This window comes from Chelmon rostratus, chromosome 11 (assembly GCF_017976325.1).
Source record: "Chelmon rostratus isolate fCheRos1 chromosome 11, fCheRos1.pri, whole genome shotgun sequence".
Taxonomy (NCBI): domain Eukaryota; kingdom Metazoa; phylum Chordata; class Actinopteri; order Chaetodontiformes; family Chaetodontidae; genus Chelmon; species Chelmon rostratus.
The window spans coordinates 4,625,418-4,648,166 of NC_055668.1; the positions used below are offsets into that span (position 1 = coordinate 4,625,418).

Consider the following 22,749-nt stretch of genomic DNA (forward strand, 5'->3'; position numbering starts at 1 on the left):
TTTCAACAAAGTTGTAAATAACATCTATATACATTGTAAAACAGTAATTTAATACTTTTTAGGATGATTGTATAAGGATAAAGATTTCTTTTGTGATCACATTTAGCTGCTGCCTCTTTTAAGTGGTATAACGAACTCAATTACTAAAAAAATTGATTGATTTTTCAATGAAAGGAAACCTGTTAAGCTAAGCTAAGGCTAGCTGGAGTGGAAAAACAGCTAGCTACTCCAGCTAGCTTGTGAAAGCTATCAATGCGGTTTGGCTTTTACCTCTCTGTTGTAGTTTGTGCAAATTTGACATGTTTTGTTCTAGAAAATTATCCCTTTCTATGGCCTAATAATTTAATACAGACAAACAGAAGTTGAAAATGAACTCATTTGACCACATATGTGCATACATACATTACATTACACTACTTTAGCATACATATACAAGGAGTGTGGTTACTGATTTCACTCACTCACCTGTGGAGTAAGATCTAAAAACAATGGAGTTACATGACATTAACCTGCTGAACATCCTGGAGCATACAGATATGCACCGTTCTGGTCAAACATTACGCAGTAAAAGCTCCGTGGGATTTTCCCTGCTCTGAAACATGAGTTAGGTCTTGCATGAGCAGCCTTGCGAGCTACACATAAGGTACGATACCTATAATTAAAATGTGCCGCAGGAAGTTTGCAAATTGTAGGATCAGGGAAATTGCTCTCAGAGAATGGAAGTAATAACCGTTCTCCATATTTCGTAGAGAGGCCTTGGCTCAGTGATCTTATAGGTGGAAAAGATAACTATATGTGGTGACACTGACATTGTTTGGGCATCGTGCCATGAGTTGATTCAGAAGGAGACACAACGTTCTGACAATAATTTACAAAAGAAAGGAACCTTTTGAAGCCTGTGTTGTTCCTAAAAAGGTGACTTACTGTCGGCAGCTTCTCATGAGAAAATGAGAGCATATTTTATTCTTTCACTGATTTTGAAAATAACTGTGTTCCTTCCAAAGGGGCAGAGTTCAGAGTTCCTTATTTGAACAATGCATTTGCAAACAATGAGACAAAAAAAAAAAAAAATGTTTACATTCATATTTAAGGTCATATGTTTAAATAGAAAACCCCAGATTTGCTTGAATTTAATGCGAATGTAGACATACAATGGACATCGAGCTCAATATCTGTGTGTCATCACACATTTTTATTCAATAAACTTCATAAATACAGATGGGAAGTAGATACATATAATTAAAATCCAGCTTTTTCTTGTCAGTATTGCATGCACACAGCTCTTCGGGTGCAGTGTTGCTTGAATACATCAATGACAAGCCTGCCCTGTAGTACCGCATGCCTAATTTGGTGAGGTGTTGACGCGTTCATTCAGGTGGAGTGTGACCGGATGCCAAGGCTGTCAGCAACCATTTGCAGTGAGAGAAGGCTTGCAAGCTTCAAAGGGAGGGGGGGGGAGAGGGGGGAGGGGAGTTGAGGGAAGAGGGAGGAGACAGAGTAGCAGAGGAGGGGCATTACTGGAAATAGGTGGCTAAACAGGTCTAGCTTGCCTTTTCCAGGACATAATTAGGAAATACTAAAAGAGACACGCTGCGCCAAGCACCTCGGACAAACTCTCACAGTGTGCACAGAGAGGCGGGTGTTGCTGCACACAGACGCAACATACGGTGCATGCATGTGGAGCCAAACACTTATGCAGTGTTTGTAATGTGAGAGCATTGCAGAGGTGAAATGTCCCGCCTGTCAAAGTATTTCTTCATTGTTGTCTGCGTGGGGACATTTGGTTCTCTTATTATTTACCAATAATCTGGATTTGATGTTGCAATGCCTTGTTGTATTACACAGCCCAGGAATTGTAAGCCATGAGCCAAAAGAGTATTTTGAAAAGCCCTGTCAGGCCAAGTGGCTGCTAGACCTCAAGAGGCCAATGTGTCCGTCCCAGATACAGTATGTGAATCTGCACATCAGCAGGGTTCTCGTGGCGGCTTGTTGTCCCCCTTTGTGTGATAAGTTAAATCACCATAACCACAGTCTGTGCACAGAAAATATCTGTCCAGGGGTATGATCCTTGTCTGAACTGAACTCTGAGTAACATCAAGAGAGAAATTACGACAGTCCTGTTCAGATGTCAAAATCTCAAAGCTCTGTCAAAGGCTGACGTGTACATTTGACGTATTCCTGTAGCCCATATTACAGAAACATGTTATGTACATCGGCGCTTCTTTCCATCCATTTGTTTTTTGTCTGAGAGAACAAAACAAATTAAAGCTGAACTAAGCAAATATTTTTCTATGAACAATTTGTAAAATGGATTGCATAATGTGAACGGTGGTGCTTGTAGCAGCAAATCCACCCGTTATCGCCTGACTCTGCAGCTCCCGTCAGCTCCACAGAGCGTTTTAACCTCTTTCAGCTCATCGTTGTTGTTTTACGGCCTTCAGCTTTAATGTTTTGATTTAGCCCCACCTCTCTCATCAATGCTGTTTCCAACTTCAGCGAACAGGCTCTGATAAACCCACCGTGCAATGCTTGCCGACTTTAAGATGGCAGACGGACAAAGTTGGTGACCAGCTGGTGAAGCAATGGAGCGGTTAACAACTGGCGTTTAGCAGACCAAAACAGAGCTGAAAGCAGAGTGAATAGGACTTACAATAACAAAAATGCTGTCTACAAATAGTCAAAACCAAAAGCCTGTGAGCAGATTGTATCCTGTGCACTGAGGTTAAATCAGTTTCGCCGGTTCACTGTGGTTCCTCACAACGAGACAGGAAGGAAGCTACATACAGCATCTCAACCCAGTCTCCTAATACAAGAGAAAACAAACGGGTCCAGTGTAGCACATCCTGGATTCCTTGGTAATGACGCTTCAGGACACGCTGCTTGTAAAGTACCATGACAATAACACATTTTTCAAGAAACAAGATCACAATCAAAATGTTGATGTTCTCCTAATCAACATCTGTTGGCTAATTGTGATGAAATGGGACTAACACTGATGTAAATATGAAACTGTACAATGAGTTCAGACGTTTTTTTTTTCCAATCATACTCCTCACATTGACAGTCCATGCGAGTTAAAGCTAAAGCACTATGCAAAGGCTGTGATCACTGGTCTACTCTTTGACAGTCAGGGTCATGGGGTGAAAACAGAAAACTGCAGTTTAAATGCACATGTTAGAGTTTTCCGTAGCCATAGCAGTGATGGCAATGCTGTCTATCTCAGTGACTATGAGTAATTAATGCCATGAAATTTTGTACAGGCCTTTATGGTCCCCAGAGGATGATTCCTCGTGAGTTGGGTGATCTCCTGACCTTTTCTCAATCACCATCATAAGATCATATGTCCTGTACTTTCCTTTATGACCAAATGCCTGCAAAACTAATGAAACCCCATCAGAATCAACTGCAATTTGTGTGTAATATGCAAAGCTAAGATGGTAAATATTACACATGCTAAATATTAGCATATTAGCACTGTCATTGTTGGCATGCTAGCCGATGTTAGCAGTTAGCTCAGTACAGCCTCACATGGATGTTTGTGATTTAATGATTAATGGCGCTGTTGCTTTGCTTTACAGAAAAATGTCTGAAGACGCTTTGTGAAATGCAAGTGATCTAACCTAAACCACAAATAGAAACATATGCTGCCCTCCCATCTGTGAATGTGGCGTTTCGCCCCTGTGTCAGCAAGCGTCTGCCCCGTTGAAGTGCTGCAGAGCAACACACTGAACATGCAGAAGCTCCAGCAGCTGCATCTGAAGATTTCTGACAGATATTCAGTAGGTATTTCTGACATCCTTGCCACCAGACAATTGAAACCTTGAGGTAACGATCAGTTTCACATGTGTCAGAATTGCACGTCATTTCATGTGACGTGCCAAGTAAAACTTCATTTCGATGACCAGTGTTCTACACGAAGAACAGGAGATGACATAGTGACTTTACCATCCTAGATTTTATCTGATGTAAGTCATAGCGAAGGTACGAGATAGATTATCATCTGTTTTTGCTTGAAAACATGAGGAAACTTGCTGCAAAGAAAAAGGTGAGTTGATAGATTTCAAATACTGTAGGTTGCATTAAGATGCTACATTTAAGAAGAAGAACTGAAAGGGCATCTGTAGAGAGCTGTAAGGCCAATGCCTACAACAGATCATATGGAGAAACACTCACATTAGAAACAACATGAGTAATAAGAGATAAAAAGAAACAGTTCTGTAGTAATGTACCAAACATTGACCTGTTACCAAAGCAAAAGTGTCTGCAGTTACTAAATTCTAACATTAAGCAAAATAAATCAAGTTTTTTGACATTTAATTTGGAAAACTCCACATTTTATATTGGTTTTGTGCAGATTTGTGAACTTCTATGTTAAAAAGAAAGTCAACAGCAACATAGATATTTAAAAGTGTTTGGGCCAAAGACTGTATCCACTTACTCAACTGACATTACTCAACAGCAGTGACTGTAATAATAGTCACAACATTTCCTTTATTGTGCAACTGGTGACTTCCAAATTCAACCATATCTGCACAGCAACCTCATCATTTAGAGCGCTGAATAAAAATTTGCACTCCATTAAGTGTACTCTCCGACACTGCGTCATCCAAACATCCAGTCTGCTGTCTGTTCAAGCCATCATGAATGTGTCTTTTGGCTGAAATTCCACAAAGTGAACTAGTGCCTTAAAATTTTGCCGTTATGGCCTTGACCAGCGTGTGAGTGTTTAGGACTTAATGAACAAATACCACTTTCATGTCTGTACAATAGTAGAAAAGTGGCCTATACTTATCTTACATGTATGAAAGTGGCATCAATATTCTCATGGAGTTTTAATGGTTGGTCTAATATTGTTTTACTTATTTTAAATCCGGTTGCTTTCTTCTGTTTTCTGCTGTTAATGATGCAGGTTGGCACACAATGGGAAAGTGTTTGGTGCCTTGAATTTTATAAATAATGAAGGCAAAAGCTCAGAACTGTCTGCCATGCAGCACATGGCAGACTCAAACTCTTGCTATCAGGTGATTGAATTGTTTACGATCTGGAAAGTCATTAAGATCAAAACTGCCATTTGCTACGGCTTAGTCAAAGCCTGGTGCATGAAAGCTTCTTCTAAATGAGAGCGTGTCTTTTAGGTCTTTTCAAGAGACACATCTGCTCTTAAAACACAAACTTTTGGCACGCCAAGTGAGACTTTAACAGAATTCGGGAGAGTACATTTTAAAAAGTGAAAATATTTACACCATGACGACAAATACTTCTGTATTTCTGATGGCAGGCAGCAGGGCGACAGTTTAACCACTTGTCTAAATTATCACTCAGGTTATATTAACGGTAGCAACAAAACTGATGATTGTGTGTTACCTATCAACTTGGTTGAGGATGGCAATATGGACCAAATGTATTTACCAGAGCACTATTTCATTATGGATGTGCTAACCTATCATTTGTTTAATCCATAAAAAAACAAGTGTGCCAGACTATTTGTAATAACTGGCTCTAACTACATATTTATTGTACAGACAACTTTCATATTGATGTTCTCGACTAACTCGAGAAAGAAAATAGGTGTATTTCCTAAATTGTTGATCTGTTCTTTTAAGTGTGATAATGCCACTCTGAGGTATCCCAATATGGAAATTATGGTCATATATCAGGACACTGGTCATGCTTTACCACCTGCATAGCTGTTATGTGTGTTCACATGTGAAGACCATCTATAGAGTGTAAGAGATCTGATATAAGATGGTGATAATTAAATGACAAAAGATGTAGAATAAGACATACAATGTTTATTATGAACTGATCCTGCAGAAAAATCCAAAAACAGCAAATTTTACAAAGTAGTCATCAAAATATTACATTTCATTTAAAACCAAAAAGCTTCTGGGAGTCATACAAGTAAAAAAAACAACATGCTAGGATGAGCTAAGCTAAAGGTGACAGCCCTGCAGGCTGCTGCCAGGTACCGCATTTGAAACCCGCACAAGAGCCAGTGTTTGTTCATTATCAGCCATGTGTCCTCGAGCAAGACGCTCTGTGAAGCTATTGGAACGAGCCTCAGCTGGATGAATGAAACAATAAAACACAACATTAACATCTGTATCTATAAAACATCTGGTAGAAATGCTCTGAGAACTCTGAATAACACGTGATCACTGGTATGACATAGTCATTACAATGGAAAGACAACACTGAATGTGTCTCCTCCAACTTCCTCAATGGAAATTTCTGTACCTTGCCAGTTCTTGAGTGTTTCAGCATGCTTATTGCTTTCACTCTCAACTATGGCTAACATGTATGTACAGGGTGCACTTAAAAGCAAATACTCTGCTAAAATATCAGGAAAACAGTGTAATATGTAAGAATCTTTTCCAAAGCGATAAAAGTAAACCTGCTATAATGAGTCATTTTTGCTGCTGCACTTTCAAAAATCCTACCATCCATTTACCCCTGTGTTTTTCAAAATCAAACAAACCCCAGCAAAACATTGATTACAAACAGTATGTTGACAGTGAATCCAACTTCACCTGAGAAAGAAAGAAAGTACTACATTCAGTTCTTCAGAAATCTAACTTTGGCTTGGAAGCCTGTCGTTTGATGAGTCCATCTGTACAACCTAAAGCCTGGTTCATCCACGTACAGGTCTCAGCCTATGTGAGCTCAGTTTTATCGACTCATCTGAGATGCACAGCAACAGCAGCTGGAAGCCAAACCTATCAGTCAACTGGGGAGAGTGATTAGAGTGACGATGCAACTTGGCCCCTCAGATTAATGGTTGGGGCAAAGCCTGTACAGAATTGCATCATAAACCAATTGTAAACTGGGGCTTTGAACAAGGCATCCTTTATTTAAATGTGTCATGGTTTCGGCGTAGGAGTCAGTCTTTGCTAAAGAAGGAGCTAGTCCATAATCAGCTGCAATGCCTGTGTTTGGTTACAGATCCAATTGGCTGCCTAAAATTTTGCTCTTATGCCCACTGATGTAATAACCCAAGCAAATGCCCACTGAGGCTTCCCGGGCCAGAATGGGTGACAAACATTTTGTGGCTTTGCAAGGCGAGACAAGATCAATATGCTCCTTGAAGCTGCTTCTGTTTATTACTTGACATCAAAAATGTGAATCCTTCTAGTCGCTTTGCCGAGTTGATTTGAGCCAGTCATCCAAAGTTGCATAGTGGCCATCGAAGGCCATGCTGTTGTTTGAGTAAGGATTTTGCGGATTTTTAAGATGCTGGGTGTTGCCACCGTCTTGCCTCATTGGGTGCATGTTGGTGCCATTGCTCATACGACGAGGAAGCAAGTTGGTGTAAGTATTTCCTTGGCTTTCCCTTTGGGGTTGCATGAGTGAAGCATGGGTCTCTTGTTCCACTGTGATCGGGGGCTCCTGCTTCAGCTGGAAGCCAGACTGAGACCCTCCACCTACCAGGCCCTTCAGAAAATCTTCCCCTTCCACTCCCTCTAGGAAGGGGAAGGAGCCCAGCCCCTGTGACCCCCCTCCATCTCGAGATACTGACCCGTTGAAGGTATGCTGGATTGGATTGTGGGTGTTGAAATTGGGCCACACAGTCTGGAGACCCTGGTTCTGGTTGCCTAGATGATTCTGGGCCCGGGTCTCAGAGGCGAGCTCGTCCCTTTGGTGCTGCAGGTGGAAGAGCGGCTGTGATTCAGACTGAGCCATTCCAGGGGCCTGGGTGACTGTATCCAAGCACTGCAAGTCCCCCATGGACAGCTGAGGGAGGGTGTTATTCTCAAAGTTGTTGTGCTCCACTCGGTGGGAGTACCCAGGTCCACGGTTTGGCTGCTGCTGCTTGCTGCTGCTGGGACGTGGCAGATTGCCCATGGCACCAGACGGATTTACGGTGACTGTTTCCATTGAGAGTGCTGGGTTGGGATTTACCCATGAATGGCTGACTGGTACATTAGGAGCCTGGGATGTCATCATTACATTCTGGGGGCCTGGTTGGTAGGGCTGGTTGAACACGGTCGGCTGTTGCTGCATCGTAGGTGTGGGCTGTTGCCTCAAATACATGTTGCCTAGGTCTGGAAAACATACAGTAACGTTTAGCATTAAAACCAGGCAGTACTCTCCTGATCTGGAGGGAAATGTTGTATTTGGCTAAACATCTAATCACTGCTATTTGAGGGAAATCAAGTTAAAGCAGTTACCTTTCCGCATGTGGCTCATTGTACTCTGTGACATTGCCTTTGGCCTGTTCATACCCAGGCAAGCAAAAGGACCACCTAAAGAAAGGCCAGAAACCCTTGTTGAAATACGAGCACGTATACTGACATACGAGGGACACGCTCATACATGCACACGTGGAATCAAATCGGGTTGCATGTTGTGTGGGTTGTCTCTTACTTGACAATCCTGATATCCTCATCAAGTTCTCTCTTCTGCGCTTCTTCTCGTTGTAGCCGTAAGGATCTACAGCAGACACAAAATGTTCACATATATCACCTGAACCAAACTGAGTACTGGGCAACAGATCCTGGACACTGCCACTGGATACAGAAGAATGGCGATAGTTTGAGTTTACCAAAAACAAAAAGAAGGTGATCACCGCTCACCTTTGTCATCGGGCAGATATCGGAAATCCATCGGTTCACTGACTTCCTGATCAGAAGGTCGGCGCAACTGCATGTGCACATTGACCGACTCTATTATGGATGTGTTGTAGTAGGGTGGAGTCTTGAAGACGATGGCTACTTGGCGATGAACATCGGCCTGGGAGAAGGAGCCTTTGGCCTCCCAGCCATCGGAGGCGAAGAATCTCACCTCAATGTCATCTGGAGGAAAGGGGGATGATGAGGATGATGACTGAATGAACATGCAAAAAGATGAGCGCTGTTGCTATGAAAAGCAAGATGGATTAATGGAAAATGGATTGAGTGAAGATGAGTTGAGAGAAAATAGATGCAAGTAGATGAAAACCCTACAGCATACTGTAAAGTGAAGAGTAACAAAATGATCATGAAGTCTTTGCAAAGACCTACAGAACACTGATAGTGTGTACCTTTCTGTACTTTGTCACACAGCAAGAAGATTTCATCCCCTCCCTTAACACTGCCACTGTTCCTGTTGACCCGACAGATCCTCAGCTCGGCTGTGTTTGGAGCCCCTGATGATGCAGAAACAAGTTGTAAACGTGCAACACAGCAGACGCAACACATCTAACAAGTCAGAGGGCATACGAAAAGTGAGACAACATTTGCTTTGTCAAGAATGATCACCTCAGAAATCTCAGAATCTGATGTTGTGAAAACCCAGTTTTAGTGACTCTGTAATTTAAACAATATTTGCCTCAGTTTAGAAAGACACGAAACTCAGTTTACACTTCAAGCCTCGGCAGGTTGAGTCACATGTCACATGCCTACCGTCAGAAGAGGAAGTGCTCCATGGTAACAGTGCTGTTTGAGGGTTAGTGTGTTTAAAAGAACTTCCTCTTTCTCAATTTGTGTGAGGAACACTGAACTAGTTCACTAAGTGCAATGTTTGAAACAGCGTTTAGAGAACATCTGCTGGACACATACACACACGCGCGCACACACACACACAAACACACAGGTACATACTGTATGAACCGTATGTAAAGACACACCTGCTTATGTAACTTTTCAATTCCTGCTTATTATTATTATTTTTACTTTATTTTAACTAGTGTGACCTTAATAAAATTCCAGGTAAGGCTGTGAAATAACAAGTATTAGCACAGAATATTTGCAACATTTATTAATGTTATATCACCATGAGCTCTTGAAATCCCCCATCAATTGAACCCTAAGGTGGACACACCTAACATCAGGCAGTTTGTTTTCCCAAAGCTCAATTATCTGGCAGTTTCACAATGTTCTCATCACTCGTAATTGGGCAATACGGTGTCAGCATGAGCACAGCTTAAAGCAGACGGAGCTCAGCCACTCACTGTTGTCATAGATGGGGTTGGTGACGATGGGGTTGAGCGGTCGGGTGCAGTGGCCGTTCTCGTCCTGCAGGAAAACCTGGATGCACAGGCGAACCACATTCAAGTCGTACTCCTCTGTCTGCAGCAGCTGCTCGCGTGGCACTGATAATGCAAAGGCACATACACAGGTGTCAGTCTCACAGCTTGGTGAGAGCAAACCCTGCTGCTCACTAAAAGCATCATTACTCACATAACACATACAACCAGCAACACAAGCGACGGATCAGAACGATTACTGCGGTTTCACTCAGATGCTCCACAGAGTAAATGTTTCATCATTAAAGGGTCAGTTCACCCAAATGACATTAAGGTGCAATGTTAGAAGAAAATTTCACCTTGGGCGACCCATATGAACATGACGCATAAGATGACCATAGTGATCAGTTCAGTTAAAATGATTGAAAAAGATACAAAGTAAAAGTATCTAATTATTATCAGCAAAAGGTAAAGAACTGATGCAAATATAAAGCCCTTTTCATACTATTATATACTACCTTATTGGATTAGTATCATTATTGATTGATTGATTGGTTTGATCTATGACAAAGCATCATATTTTTTAAACTCATCATGTGTTTTGCATGAAAAATCTTGATTTGATTTCTGCTGCCACACCAGTCCAGTGGATGTTCATGCAATTTCATTTGTGGTGCTCAAAGCACTGGAGAGTGACGAGTGAAAAAGTCACCAACTTTAGGAACAATGTTCTGTTTGCTCTGTCTAATCCACCCGTTTAGGCGATAGGAATATGCACTGGAACCACTATCTGTTTAAGAAAAGACACTTTGCTGTTGAATTTTTCAAATGTAGTTTTGCAGTTGTTTGAACAAATGATGGCAGAAGTTTCAAAGACAGATGTCTCAAACTGACACCAGATCAAGCTACCTGCATGGCCAAACATATCTTTGTAATAGATAGATAGATAGATAGATAGATAGATAGATAGATAGATAGATAGACAGATAGATTGGCAGGTAGTCTATAACGTTCAGTGTTCTCATGTTTGTCAAATCTGTAGGCTGTCCCCAAAACCTCAACTTTGGATCAACATAAACACGTCACAGATAAGCTTTTTCAAGCCTCCTCAGCCTACACTCTCATCTGCACACACTCGCGCACACACACATACATGCAAGCGTCACACATACCGCCCTCGGAGGCAACACACAAACACACACCTTGCAGGGAGAGCTTTTACTGAGAGACGCCCACACACCGTCACACACACCAGGCTTTCACATCTGCCTACTTTCTCTTCCTCCACCTCTCAATTTCTATCTTTGCGCTCTTGTCGAGGCCATCCCCGCCTACAATCTGTCGCCACGGTGACGCTCAGCGACGTCATCTCAGGGTGGAAAAAAGCGTGTGTGTGTGTGTGTATGAGTGTCCGCTCAACACAGAAGCAAGAGATGAGACTCCCTGCACGAGTGACCATGATGGTTCCTGACGTGTGTGAAAGTGGTGGGACAAGTCAAATTTTAAACTTTGAGTTCTTCATGATGTCTTTCTCTTCACAATGTGGGGAAACTCCTCATCGCTACTCAGTGTGCCACTGGACATGTTCAGCTCAGTATTTCTCCTGCTCTGTCTCTGCATGCACTGCTGGCACCAGCCATCACTCCTCTCAAGGCTCAAGTCCAAGTGAAGTCACAGGTCATCAGCGCAGTTATAAGCCGGCTTGGCTTTTGCTTAGTCAGAAGCCATCAGATTCATGACGGACCGGAGTCCACAGTTATGCAATTAACAGAGAAAGAGAGCAAGACAACTGCCAACATGTCTCTCCAAGTGTTTTAGTTTCTGCTTGAGCATTTTTGTGAGAAAAAACTTTTGTCTGGTGTCAACACGAACACGTCAGGCTTCGCTCAGAAACTCTGGTGTTACATATCAGATTGAGGCAAAACATGTCAGCCTGGCTCTAACTTTTTTGACAATGTTCTATATTAGATTCAGAGTCTGGATGTTTTATATCAGCTGAGGTTTTGTTTGGATGCAACCATACAGAAACAGTCTGACATTTTGGGAAATACGTGCATTTGCCTTCTCTCTGAGAGCTTGATGAGGGGTTTGAAACAGGCGGAAACAGCTAGCCTGGCTCTGTCCAGAGCTCACTAATTAACATTTTCTATTTTCTTCATTTGTTTAATGACAATAACAAAAACTGTGCACAACAAGACAGAATGTGCTACCTTGCCATGTTTGCTGTTTCCCCCCTGCTTCCAGTCATTGTGCTAAGCTAGGCTAACTGTCTCCTGCATATTTGCCAATGAGAGTGGTATCATTCCTCTAGCCTAGTCTGTTATAAAGACAGCGAACGAGAATGTTCCCGAAAGTACAACTATTCTTAAAAGCCGTAAACATTTTCTAAGAATGAAAAAGGATTTGTAGAAGTATATGAACAGACATTACAGCGCATATTTAAAGAGTGTGCAGTATTTACAGGAACACAGAGGGAACTGAAAGTTGTGTTTAGATAAGAGTCATATACTACGTGTATACTTATTCCTTTATTCAGAAGTGTATCTGTGCTGAATATAGTGAGCTCAGTTTAAAGTGCACCGTGCTGCTTTACAAGCACATTTCTGTTTTCAGTTTTTATCATTATTTATTTCAACTTAAAGATCTAAGTAAAGATCAATCAATCACCTAGTGAGCACTTAGTTCTTATGAGTCACTGTCCATAATGATCCATATCAATTATGATATCAACAGTTCCATTAAAATAACAAACTGTTGTAGCAGGACATGAGGGGTGCTTGGTTTCTTAGAAAATGAAGTACAGTGTCACAGACAGAGACATACTGAATGGAACACACTGTGCTATATTGCATGTAGTAGGCACACTATGTATGCACTGCTCTTGGAGGAGTTGTCTTAAGGAGGTGTCTTAAACAATGACACTGAAAATCAGCTTCTGGGGGCTGAATGGTCTCTTAGTGGCAGCTGCATGCAGCTCTGCTCTACTTCAGATTTCTGTTTGGTCATCAGGTTTGTCTGTTGTGGGTGGCACAGCCACACTGTGGAGAAACTGAAGGAGGGAAAAATGTAGACTTGCTCGTGTATGAAAGTGGAACTGTTCTAGCAAATATTGATGGAACATACTATGGTTGTTTGTATGTGTGAGTGTGTGTGTGTGTGTGTGGAGTGCGTTACGGAAGGAAGCAGATGCTGGACAGGTGCAGGAAAGTGGGTTAGAGGTAAAAGTAGCGGTGAGTGAGTGTGTGCTGAGGAAAGAAACTGGGCCCAGAGGCACCGGGCATCCTGGCTGCACGGAGCTGCAGCTGCACAGCGACGGGGGTCGCTGGCTGTGGTGGTGACGGGGACGGTGATGGTGTGGGGTCGGGGGCGGGTGGGGTGCGGGGTGAGTGGTTAGTGTGAATGTGGGAGCAGAATGTGAGAGTGAGAAGAAGGGGAGGCAGGTGCCAAGCCTCACCACAAACGACATCTCCACTGAGTGACTCACAATTTCAAGTTTCATGGCATGCATCACCCAGTGTGTGTCCTACTGACGCTGAGGCAATGACTACAGAATCATATATTACAGTTACATCATACACATCTTCATCGTCCTGAACTACTGCACGTAGCATTTTAACACACAAGAGTTCACCTCTGAAAACTGCCATTGCTTTATTGCACAAAGGGAAATTGCAAACAGCATACGTTTTGTCAATGACAAATAACAGGAGAGGAAAAGGCTGAAGGAAAAAAACACATGATAATCCTCTTTAGTAAAGACAAAGACAAAGACTGTTGTTTCTCTGCAACAGAAAGCATTCACGTTTATGGAACTTAAAAATGACCAAACCTCTGCCCATATTACTCTCCTCTATGATCACATATGACTACGCTGATTATACTGAGGTAAAACAATTCATCTGCCAATGATGATTTGAGTTTCCAAAATAATTTATGGAACATTTTCACGCTGCGTTGGGCACCTGATTCTAAAAGATTTCTTATTACTTCTGTTTTCAGAGTAATGCTGTAGCACCGTTGTAGCAGTAACTGATTAGTTAAGGTGATAACCAACAAGGTCTGAATACTCTATCTGAATAATAGAAGTCACATCTAATATGTGTTCCATCGGCTTAACCAAGGTCCAATAAGATTTCAGCTTGTGAAACGATGTTCATTAATAATTTCCCTTGGTGAGTCTGTGAAAAACTGAAGAGAATGTCTAATTTATTCATGAATTATATCAACGGTGAGGCAACGCAAAGACACGAAAGTGCTGTTACCCATGAGAACGTAGTAAACATTTGCCAGGTGCACCACCACCATGTGAAATGAGAGGGAAGAGTAGTACAGCTTACTGCGTCACACACACACACACACACACACACACACACACATCGTATTCAGCCCGGTGTCGTCACTCGTACAGGTGAGCTGAGCGTTCTGCTAACAGACTGTGACCTCATTGAGTCTGTGATCTCATTAGGTCTCACTCATCTCAGACTCCGTTCAACTGCGCCGATGTCGCCTGAGCGACGTCTCATGTACACGAAATGAGGTGAGGTCAGGGGGTTTGTATGAGCGTAGAGCTGTGCGTTAGGGTGTAGGGGAGCATGAGCAGGGGGAGGGGGGGTGTATATCTCCCCCTGACACAGGAAGCAGCTGAGTTTCACAGCAGAAGTGGGCTGAAGAGAGAGGAAGGCTTGAGCCATGTGAGAACTGCATTAAGCCGGCCATCATCCAGTCTGCTGTCACATGCTGTGAGTCTGACATTCAGCTCGTACCTCTGCACCGGCCACTACTGAGCTTCACTGCCGTCGCCTTCGCCACACTATAAATCTTGCTCTGGTTGCTTGGAATGTTGGTTAATGTTGAAATAAAAATCAGGCTAGGATATAAGAGCCTGCAAACATAAGACTCATATAAAGTGTCTGCATCCAACTTTAACTCCACCCTCTCAACAACTGTCCTACAGACATTAAGTGTGCATGGAGGCCCATTTCTCATGAATGGTTCTTCATGGACAAGCCACTGACAAGATTACTGTCTCATACTGTGTCTACTGTGTCACTCCCAACCCCCCTTTACTGCCCTTTAGATGGAGATGCAGAAAAAAAACATCATTAAAATGAGGAATTCTGTCATGTTATTTATATATTTTATTCATCTATCAAAGCCCGTCTGTCCTCTTGATAATAAACAAAACTACTATTACTACTGATCCATGAAGGGATGGCGTGGGGAAGATGCTAAATGATGATCCACTAGATCAAGCAGCTGGGTCCATGGTTACTAATATTCACTGGCTCCTCCTTGGTCACAGGAATTATAGAAAATACCTTGAATGGCGGAAACTATACGTGTTTCAGGCCTTCAGCTTCTAAGACTTAGATTATTTCTCAACTTTAAAGCAAGCAGGTTGGAGAATTGAGATGTGATGTGGTTAGGTGTGGTTGAGCTCAGTAGAGAGAGCAAGAGAATAAAAATATCAGCCCGGGTTTGGGGGGTCTTATCACACAGCAGCCATCTATGTCACAATTTCACATTCTTGCCTCTGTACGCTGTGTTTGGGCTTTGCAGGAATGGCCCAAGTGGAAGTGAGGTATCAGTTAAAGACACTTTTGCAAACATAGAGAGCAGTAAATGAAAGGATCGGAGCAACCTAAAAATATGTGAACTGTGTATGGTTAACAGCAGTCTGAGGCCAGACATTTAGTGAATTCGAGCAGTTGTCACGATTGCTGCCAGGATGTGCCAACATGCAAATTAGCCTCGTGCAATAAAAGTCTATGATCGTATTTCAGAAATGCAACAGCCGTAACATCAGAGCTCAACACCATCAAAAAAACTGAAAGCATATATGTTGGAATCAAACCTGATCGTAAACCCTCCGCTCTTTGCATGCTTTTACAGTCCTGTAAAGCACCATACCCTACTTTTATCATCATCTCTGAGAGCTGGGGAACCCCCTCGGTCCACCCTCCCCCTTTTTTAATGAATCCTGCATTCCCAGCTCTCACGTGGCATCCTGCACTGTGCTGAATTGAGCAACTGTGACCAAGAATGGGGAAGTAGCTCAACGCCTGTTTGTACACGAGAACCGCTGCCTGTCGGACCGCAGAATGAAAGCGCGCTGAGGAAATGGCATTACCGTAGACAGTGCGGTGGCAACACGGCAGACTTTTGACTAGGAAAAATCTTCTCCAGCTGCCTGAGAACTGGGTCAACCAGCATTTGAAAACAGTTCTGTTGAATTGCTTTGAACCCGTCTAACAGCAGCAACAGCAAGAAAAGCAACAGCAGTAACAGCACCAGCTCCAGTAACCATAACCAACAACCATAGCTGCAGCCGAACAGCAGCAGGATTCACATCTGTTAAGTATTTCACAGAATACAATGACACTCTTTACTTTGGCCACTAAGAATATCAGAACATTCACAGCTTGACTCAGCAGGGTCTGTTACACAGCAATGTCTGCCTAATGTTTGCCAACATGAGCCATCATAAGCTCCTGCTCATGCCAGACCAGCATAACTAGCCAGGATGTAGTTTAGACAGACTAATTATTAGTTTAAAAGTTACACAGTCTCACTTTAGACTACTTCATGATACTGTGTGACTACGTAGACCTTTAAAAACTGATCACAAATATATAGTGTTTTGACTGTAGTTTTTAGAGAAATGATACCAAAACAGGAGTAAATATGCACTTATGCAGTGACCCCAGATCAAGTGCATGTGTTGGGGTCCTATTTTCAGCGGCGGAATAACACACATTTGGTGCTCCAGTGACTATTTCGGACAGCAGGATGGCGTATGTGGGACTGGCTCAAAATAAACCACAGTAGCCATGTTAACAATAGCGAGGGCCACATGTCACCTAGTGCAACGTGTGGCTCACTGATGTGTTTTTAATCGTTTTTGCAGGGTAAACAAGCTCCATTACACAGAGGAAGAACATACATCAGGCTTTCGATATGCACACAATACTTGTTTGTAGCATCAATTCATTGTTGGTTTTGGTCTTTGCTTTGAATTTCCTGCCTCAAATTTGCTCTATCTGCGTTTACAAATTGTTTTTCTTTGTGTATTTGTGTAAACAACAAATGTAAGATAATATCTGATTATCAGATTTCATTTATTTTCAAATATCAATACCATTATTAGGCCTAAAAAATCCAATATCAGTCAGATTCTGAAGCTAATGTGTTACCCAATTGGTTGAAAGCACTGTTGTCAGTCATTGCTATGTGTCCCCCCCAATGAAACAGATGACAGACACAGAGGACGTGGAAACTTGCAGCAGGACTCACCATTGAAGGGGTTGATCCCTCTGGTCATCCTCTGTACGATCGCATCTTTCACTTCCCTCCTTCTCACACACTGAATACCCAGATTCTGGAAACTGTGAATAATAATACAACAGGGCCGTGAGAAACTGACAAAGCTGCAACAAGCTAATTATAAAGCCACACCTGAGTGAAGTATGATCGAAAATATGCTGTTGTGTATGAGGTTGTATGACAGCAAACATGGTTTGGCTTGTAAACAGACAAACTCATTGATTTAACAATGAACTTGACCCTAATCTGTAGGAGTAACCCCAACTCCACAGAAGTTGAGACATTTTGCAAAACGTAAAAAAAAAATTGAATGCAATGATTTGCAAATCCTTTTTGACCTACATTCATTGAATGCACAGGATACAGTACAAAGACAAGATGTGCAGCGTTCAAACTGAGACACTTTGTTGGTTTTTGTTAATAAAAAAAACTCATTCTGACTTTGACGCCTTGAACACGTTCCAAAAAGCTTGGGACAGGATTGTAGATGGTGAAATCATTCATTGCAGTTCTGCATTGAGAAACGTTGGTTTTAAACTGTTTTTAAACAGCTGAGCCTTTCCAGGATGCTCCTTTCATAGCCAATCATGATATTATCACCTGTTACCAGTCAACCTGTTTACCTGTGGAATGATCCAAACAGGTGTTTTTGGAGCGTTCCACAACTTTCCCAGTCTTTTGTTGCTTCTGTCACAACTTGTTTGAAAAGTGTTGCTGCATCAAATTCAGAATCAGCAGATATTTACAAAAATCAGTGACGTGGAACAGGTATAATATATTGTCTTTGTGTTGTTTTCACCTGGGTATATGTCAAAAATCTTTGACACGGTGTCATAACTTTTTTTGGAAAGTTGTACACAGAAGACCTGAAAGTCTAAATTAGTCTGAATTCGTCCATGAGGGATTTGCAAATTACACCAAAAGATACTGACTCATTCACAATCTCTCACACACAAACACACACACACACACACCACTGTTTTTTCTTTCAAACTCACAGCAAATATGGGTGATGTCACTCGGGGAATTCCCATATTGCCATCCTCATCACAGCGATGGTTTGACAAATATGCTTTGTGTTTGTGTGTGTGTGTGCGCGCGTGTGTGTGTGCTTCTTCCTCTGTATTTGAGAGGTCACCGATTTACTCTCGATGCCTTTTGAAACCGCCAAGTGAAACATGAAATACTGTTTATAGAAATTGATTATGTTTTGGTGTGTGTGTGTGTGTGTGTGTGTGTGTGACAGAGAGGGTGTGTTGACTTGTTTTGATGACGCTCATTAAGACTGATACTGGGGAGGTAGTTAACTCTGATGACGACAGTGACAGAGGAGCCAATGAATGCTAGCACACAGCGCTGCTGGACGGACGTGACTCTGGGAGGAGAACTCACGCGATCACTCTGCGGTCTGGACCAAACTCGGCCTCGTAGAATCCGTCTTTGCAGTCCTTCCCCACCAGGTCATGTGGATGCGGTCGGTACGGCTCGTTCTTGGTCACCAAGTACACACGCACTTTCCCTTTGCCACAGTAATTCAAGATCTGCAGAAGCAGAGGAGGTTATAGATACATATAGATCAATACAGAACGACACACGCAGAGAGACGCTTTAAGGCATTTGTGCATTATTGTTTTATAGCAACACAGCCAGATGTGTTCCAGAGGTGCACAAGTAAAGATGTGACTCCCCAGCTGTGCTGACTGACCTGCAGACTGGGGTAGGTCCTGTTGTTGTCGGAGCTGTTCTCGCCGGGGATGCTTCCGGCCGAGCGACCCTCACACTTGTACCTGAAGCGCATCCCCCTCTGCTTGGGCTGCTCGAAGATCTGGATCTCTGGCTCAGCCACTGCAGAGCGCAGATGATGGAGACAGTCAGTGGAGGGGTGGAGCAATGGGGAGGTGGTGATGATGCACGGCCAAGTTGAACTGGTACCCAAATAACAATTCTCTCTTTCTCTGTTTGTTTCGTGTGTTTGGATCGCCACATGACTTTTGGTTTTACGAGCTCACTCACAAAAACTGAGAATCAGAGACCGGAGAGGTTTAAAATGATTAGATTCAGATTACCAAACCATGAACGCTCGCCCCCCTAAACATGGCTGCTGCACAGATTTTGGTCATTTTCGCTAGTTTTGCTGTTGGACCGAAGCTGCATGATTACACAGTCAAAAGTCAGGGTCGAGTCTCACTTTGAAGGCTTGAAAGGCTACAAAACGGCAGGAAATAGCAACAACCTGTGTTTTCTTTTAGGTTTCTCTTTTTTATTTTGGAAATATGCCTAAAGCTTGGTATGAAAGTGATAACCAACACCTGAAGATGGCTGCAAGTAAAAAAACTATTACCAAATGGAGCCTTCAGAGCATCCCACCTACTGTGAACCTGTCAACTGTCTGCGCTGTATGGAAAAGATGACTTACTCTGCACCACAGACAGACATGGGCGAACTGGGATCGATACTCTCAGGAACCAGGCGCTGATCAATGCTCCTTTTTCGCCATTTTCCTTTATTTCTGCTTTTTGTTTTCAGCACAAAGGGGCGTGGTCGCCTGAGTCCCTGCTTCATGCTTCTACCTGTGTTTTTGTGTATAACTGATGCGCTCATGCTTGTCTTCCTGCGTTTGTTCTGCATCCCACGTTCACTGCTACATCTAAAGCGGACACTGTGTGGTTCAGTAGACCAACAGGCAGTGGTTCAGTGATTTCAGTGAGTCCACACGTCTTGGTTAAAACTACACAACATTTGGTTGAAAAGTGATTGTTTTTAGAGGTCATACTTCTCCCTGTAATAGTTGCTGCCGTACTGCTGAAGCGCCTATATGCAACCTAGATGTCTAAAATCAGATGTACAGGCACTGTTTAAACTGCCAATCATCAAATCAGCGCTGACTAAACAGGCAAACCTCAGCGATTCTCCATTCAAAACAAAGCGTGAATTGACTTTGTCCGTACTGCTTTGACCCTTTTGCACTAAACAGAACCTGCCCCACATGATGCCTGTGTGAGAGAGAGGAACTAAAACCGATCCGGGAAGTGCGTCTGTTTTCGGTGCACAGTGTTTCCATTGATTTAACAACACAAAAATGCGGTTTTGTGTACATGACAGCCAAGCAGAGCGTTGACACACAGAGATGCTACGAATGCCAGCATGGAACAAGTCCTGTTACATTTCTGACTTGATTAAGGAATGTATGTTCGCCTGAAAAAAGTGTCTCGGCCTCGTCCTGCCTTCCTCATTTTGCAGCCACTTTAACTCCAAACACCAAACTTGGAGCTGACGTACACTCGCTCTCACACACGCAGACATTTTTAACAGAATATATAAACTCATTCACCACAAACTTTAAAGATGATGATAACTAGAGCCTGTGTTCTCGCACGCACTCACACCACAGGTCTGAAAAAAAAGCAATGCTTACCAATAAAACAAAATGAGGAAGTAAAAGACACTGCAATGCTTTCACAGATTGTTAGGCACTTAGAAGTTTTGACTTGTGGAGACAGGCAGCTCATTTTGACACAAGAGGTATTAAAATGCACTTACTTAGGTGTGGATCATCCCCTAGCATGGAGGGCAAAAGAACTGAGGAGGGAAATGTGACATATAGAAAGAAATTAGGTAAATGTATAAATGAGCTCCAAACTGTACTGAGAGGCATTTCACTCAAGCGGGTTTGTAGTGTTTTGTAAGCTCGTTCAGTTCTGCTAAAGCCGTCCTGTAATTACTGGCACTGACTCCAAAAACACTGTGCAAAAAGGGGGAAGTTGCCCTGTGTGTCAAACAGATTTATAATGAACTGTGCCAAATAGTTTTTCACTTAAGAACTGAGCACTAGTGCTGCTAATTGTACATTTAAACTCAAGATATCCTCAGAAGGAAAAAGTTACACTTGAGTCAGTACATGTTTCTGAACATCTCAGGCACATTATCAGTATTATTACATTCTATCATTCTACACCTTTGTTCTGTACAGTAAATAAAGGTGTTGCTACTCACCATCCATGATGCGCACTCTCACTCTCAGCCGTGTTACAGGTGATCTTCTCTTGGAGAACCCCGAGCTGAATGAGTGACAGGGGACAGGAAAAGTAATATTTGTTAGAGGAGACGAGCGGGGAATTCCCCTATGTCACCGCCCATTTCATGCGAACTGACCAATGAGAAGCCGGCATGAGTCACAGCAGAGCATGAGAGAGTGCTGAGAGGATTCACTCCCACTGCCAGTGCCTGGAGTGCTTTAAGAGGAGTCCACAAGCCTGTGGAAGATAAGAGGCTGGCTGTGGGGGAAATGTGGAGGCACAGCGTGGAGAAGAGGCTCCTGACAGCAGCTGTGTGAACTTTGGAAAAAGCCACCAGAAAGAATTAAAGCCAGCGAAAAAGTGAAGCAGTCTAATGGATCAATATTGAAGTGTTTGCAGTCCTGCAAACCTGCTGCATGTCACCACATGCACACTCGCTGAGAAGCGTGGAAGCAGCATCCAGCATACCTGGATGCCTGATGTCAGCCAACCCTGACAGCTAAGCTTCACATGTATTCACATTATATTCAAGTCACAGAGACAATGAAGCATAGATACTAGGTGATTTTTGAAAAACTCATGCCATTCACTGGAATTGTTTGAAATATTTTGGCTCTCTTGCCCAGAGTCAGGCCTGGATGAAAAGATAGACCACTCTCGCATCTGCTCCCAGAATATGCTGCTGGAGCCATCAGGTGGCAGCTTAGCTTGATGTGGTGCACGGGAGGAAACAGCGAGCCAAGCTACCAGCACCTCTGAAGCTCATTAATCAACATGCTCACCGTTATTATTAACCAAAGTGTAAAGATGACAGCCTTTTTACAGGCAGGTTTCTTCTGGGCTAGGAGCAGTCTATAGAGACGCCCAGAAGTCACTAATAAAGACAATTGTATATTTTTCATTCAAAAATCATATTAATAATATTTTTTGTTGTGCAAAAGCAGCAAGGACAGGCTGTCTCATTCTCGGCTACCTGTACCTGTGGAGAGGACATACAGCCACCTGGAGGAACGGGTGCATTTTTTTCTCTTGTGTAGTGAACTCATCAGCAAACTTATGTTAAGAAGTCTTTGTGTGCATGCAGGAAAAGACAGGCTTGATACCCACAATGATGAGACCAGTCATAATGAAACCATGAAATCAAGGATTAAACACACAGATAGTTACTTTCTCAGTTTAAGACTCATTCTTGACCTTCTAAACTGTTATTGATGAAACAGACATGCCACCTTCTTCTTCTTGTGCCCTCAAACTATCTGTCTCATAAACTGTAACAGCTACAGTTCCAAGAGTGGGAAGAAATCTCACTCAGACAAAAAAAAACAAAAACAAAATTGATTGGCCAGACGGTGGCGCTACAACAACAAAATTTACACTTTGACCTGTAACTTTTGAACCGTAGGGATCAGAAACAAAATTCTTTTTTTCTTCGTCTTCTTGGATTTCGGGCATTCAGGTGGATCCAGT

General features: G+C 42.6%; 1 protein-coding gene across 1 annotated transcript; it reads right to left on the reverse strand.

Moving 5' to 3' along the window:
* Positions 1-5,777: 5,777 nt before the first annotated feature.
* rel (v-rel avian reticuloendotheliosis viral oncogene homolog) lies at positions 5,778-21,327 on the reverse strand. Its single transcript, XM_041947830.1, has 11 exons — positions 21,260-21,327; positions 20,807-20,845; positions 18,972-19,111; positions 18,659-18,807; positions 17,237-17,328; positions 9,929-10,069; positions 9,020-9,124; positions 8,574-8,792; positions 8,365-8,430; positions 8,169-8,243; positions 5,778-8,042 (listed from the first exon to the last, which is right to left on the reverse strand). The coding sequence occupies exons 1-11, from the start codon at positions 21,264-21,266 to the stop codon at positions 7,129-7,131; spliced, it is 1,947 nt and encodes a 648-aa protein (XP_041803764.1). The 5' UTR covers positions 21,267-21,327; the 3' UTR covers positions 5,778-7,128.
* Between the last annotated feature and the right edge of the window lie 1,422 nt (positions 21,328-22,749).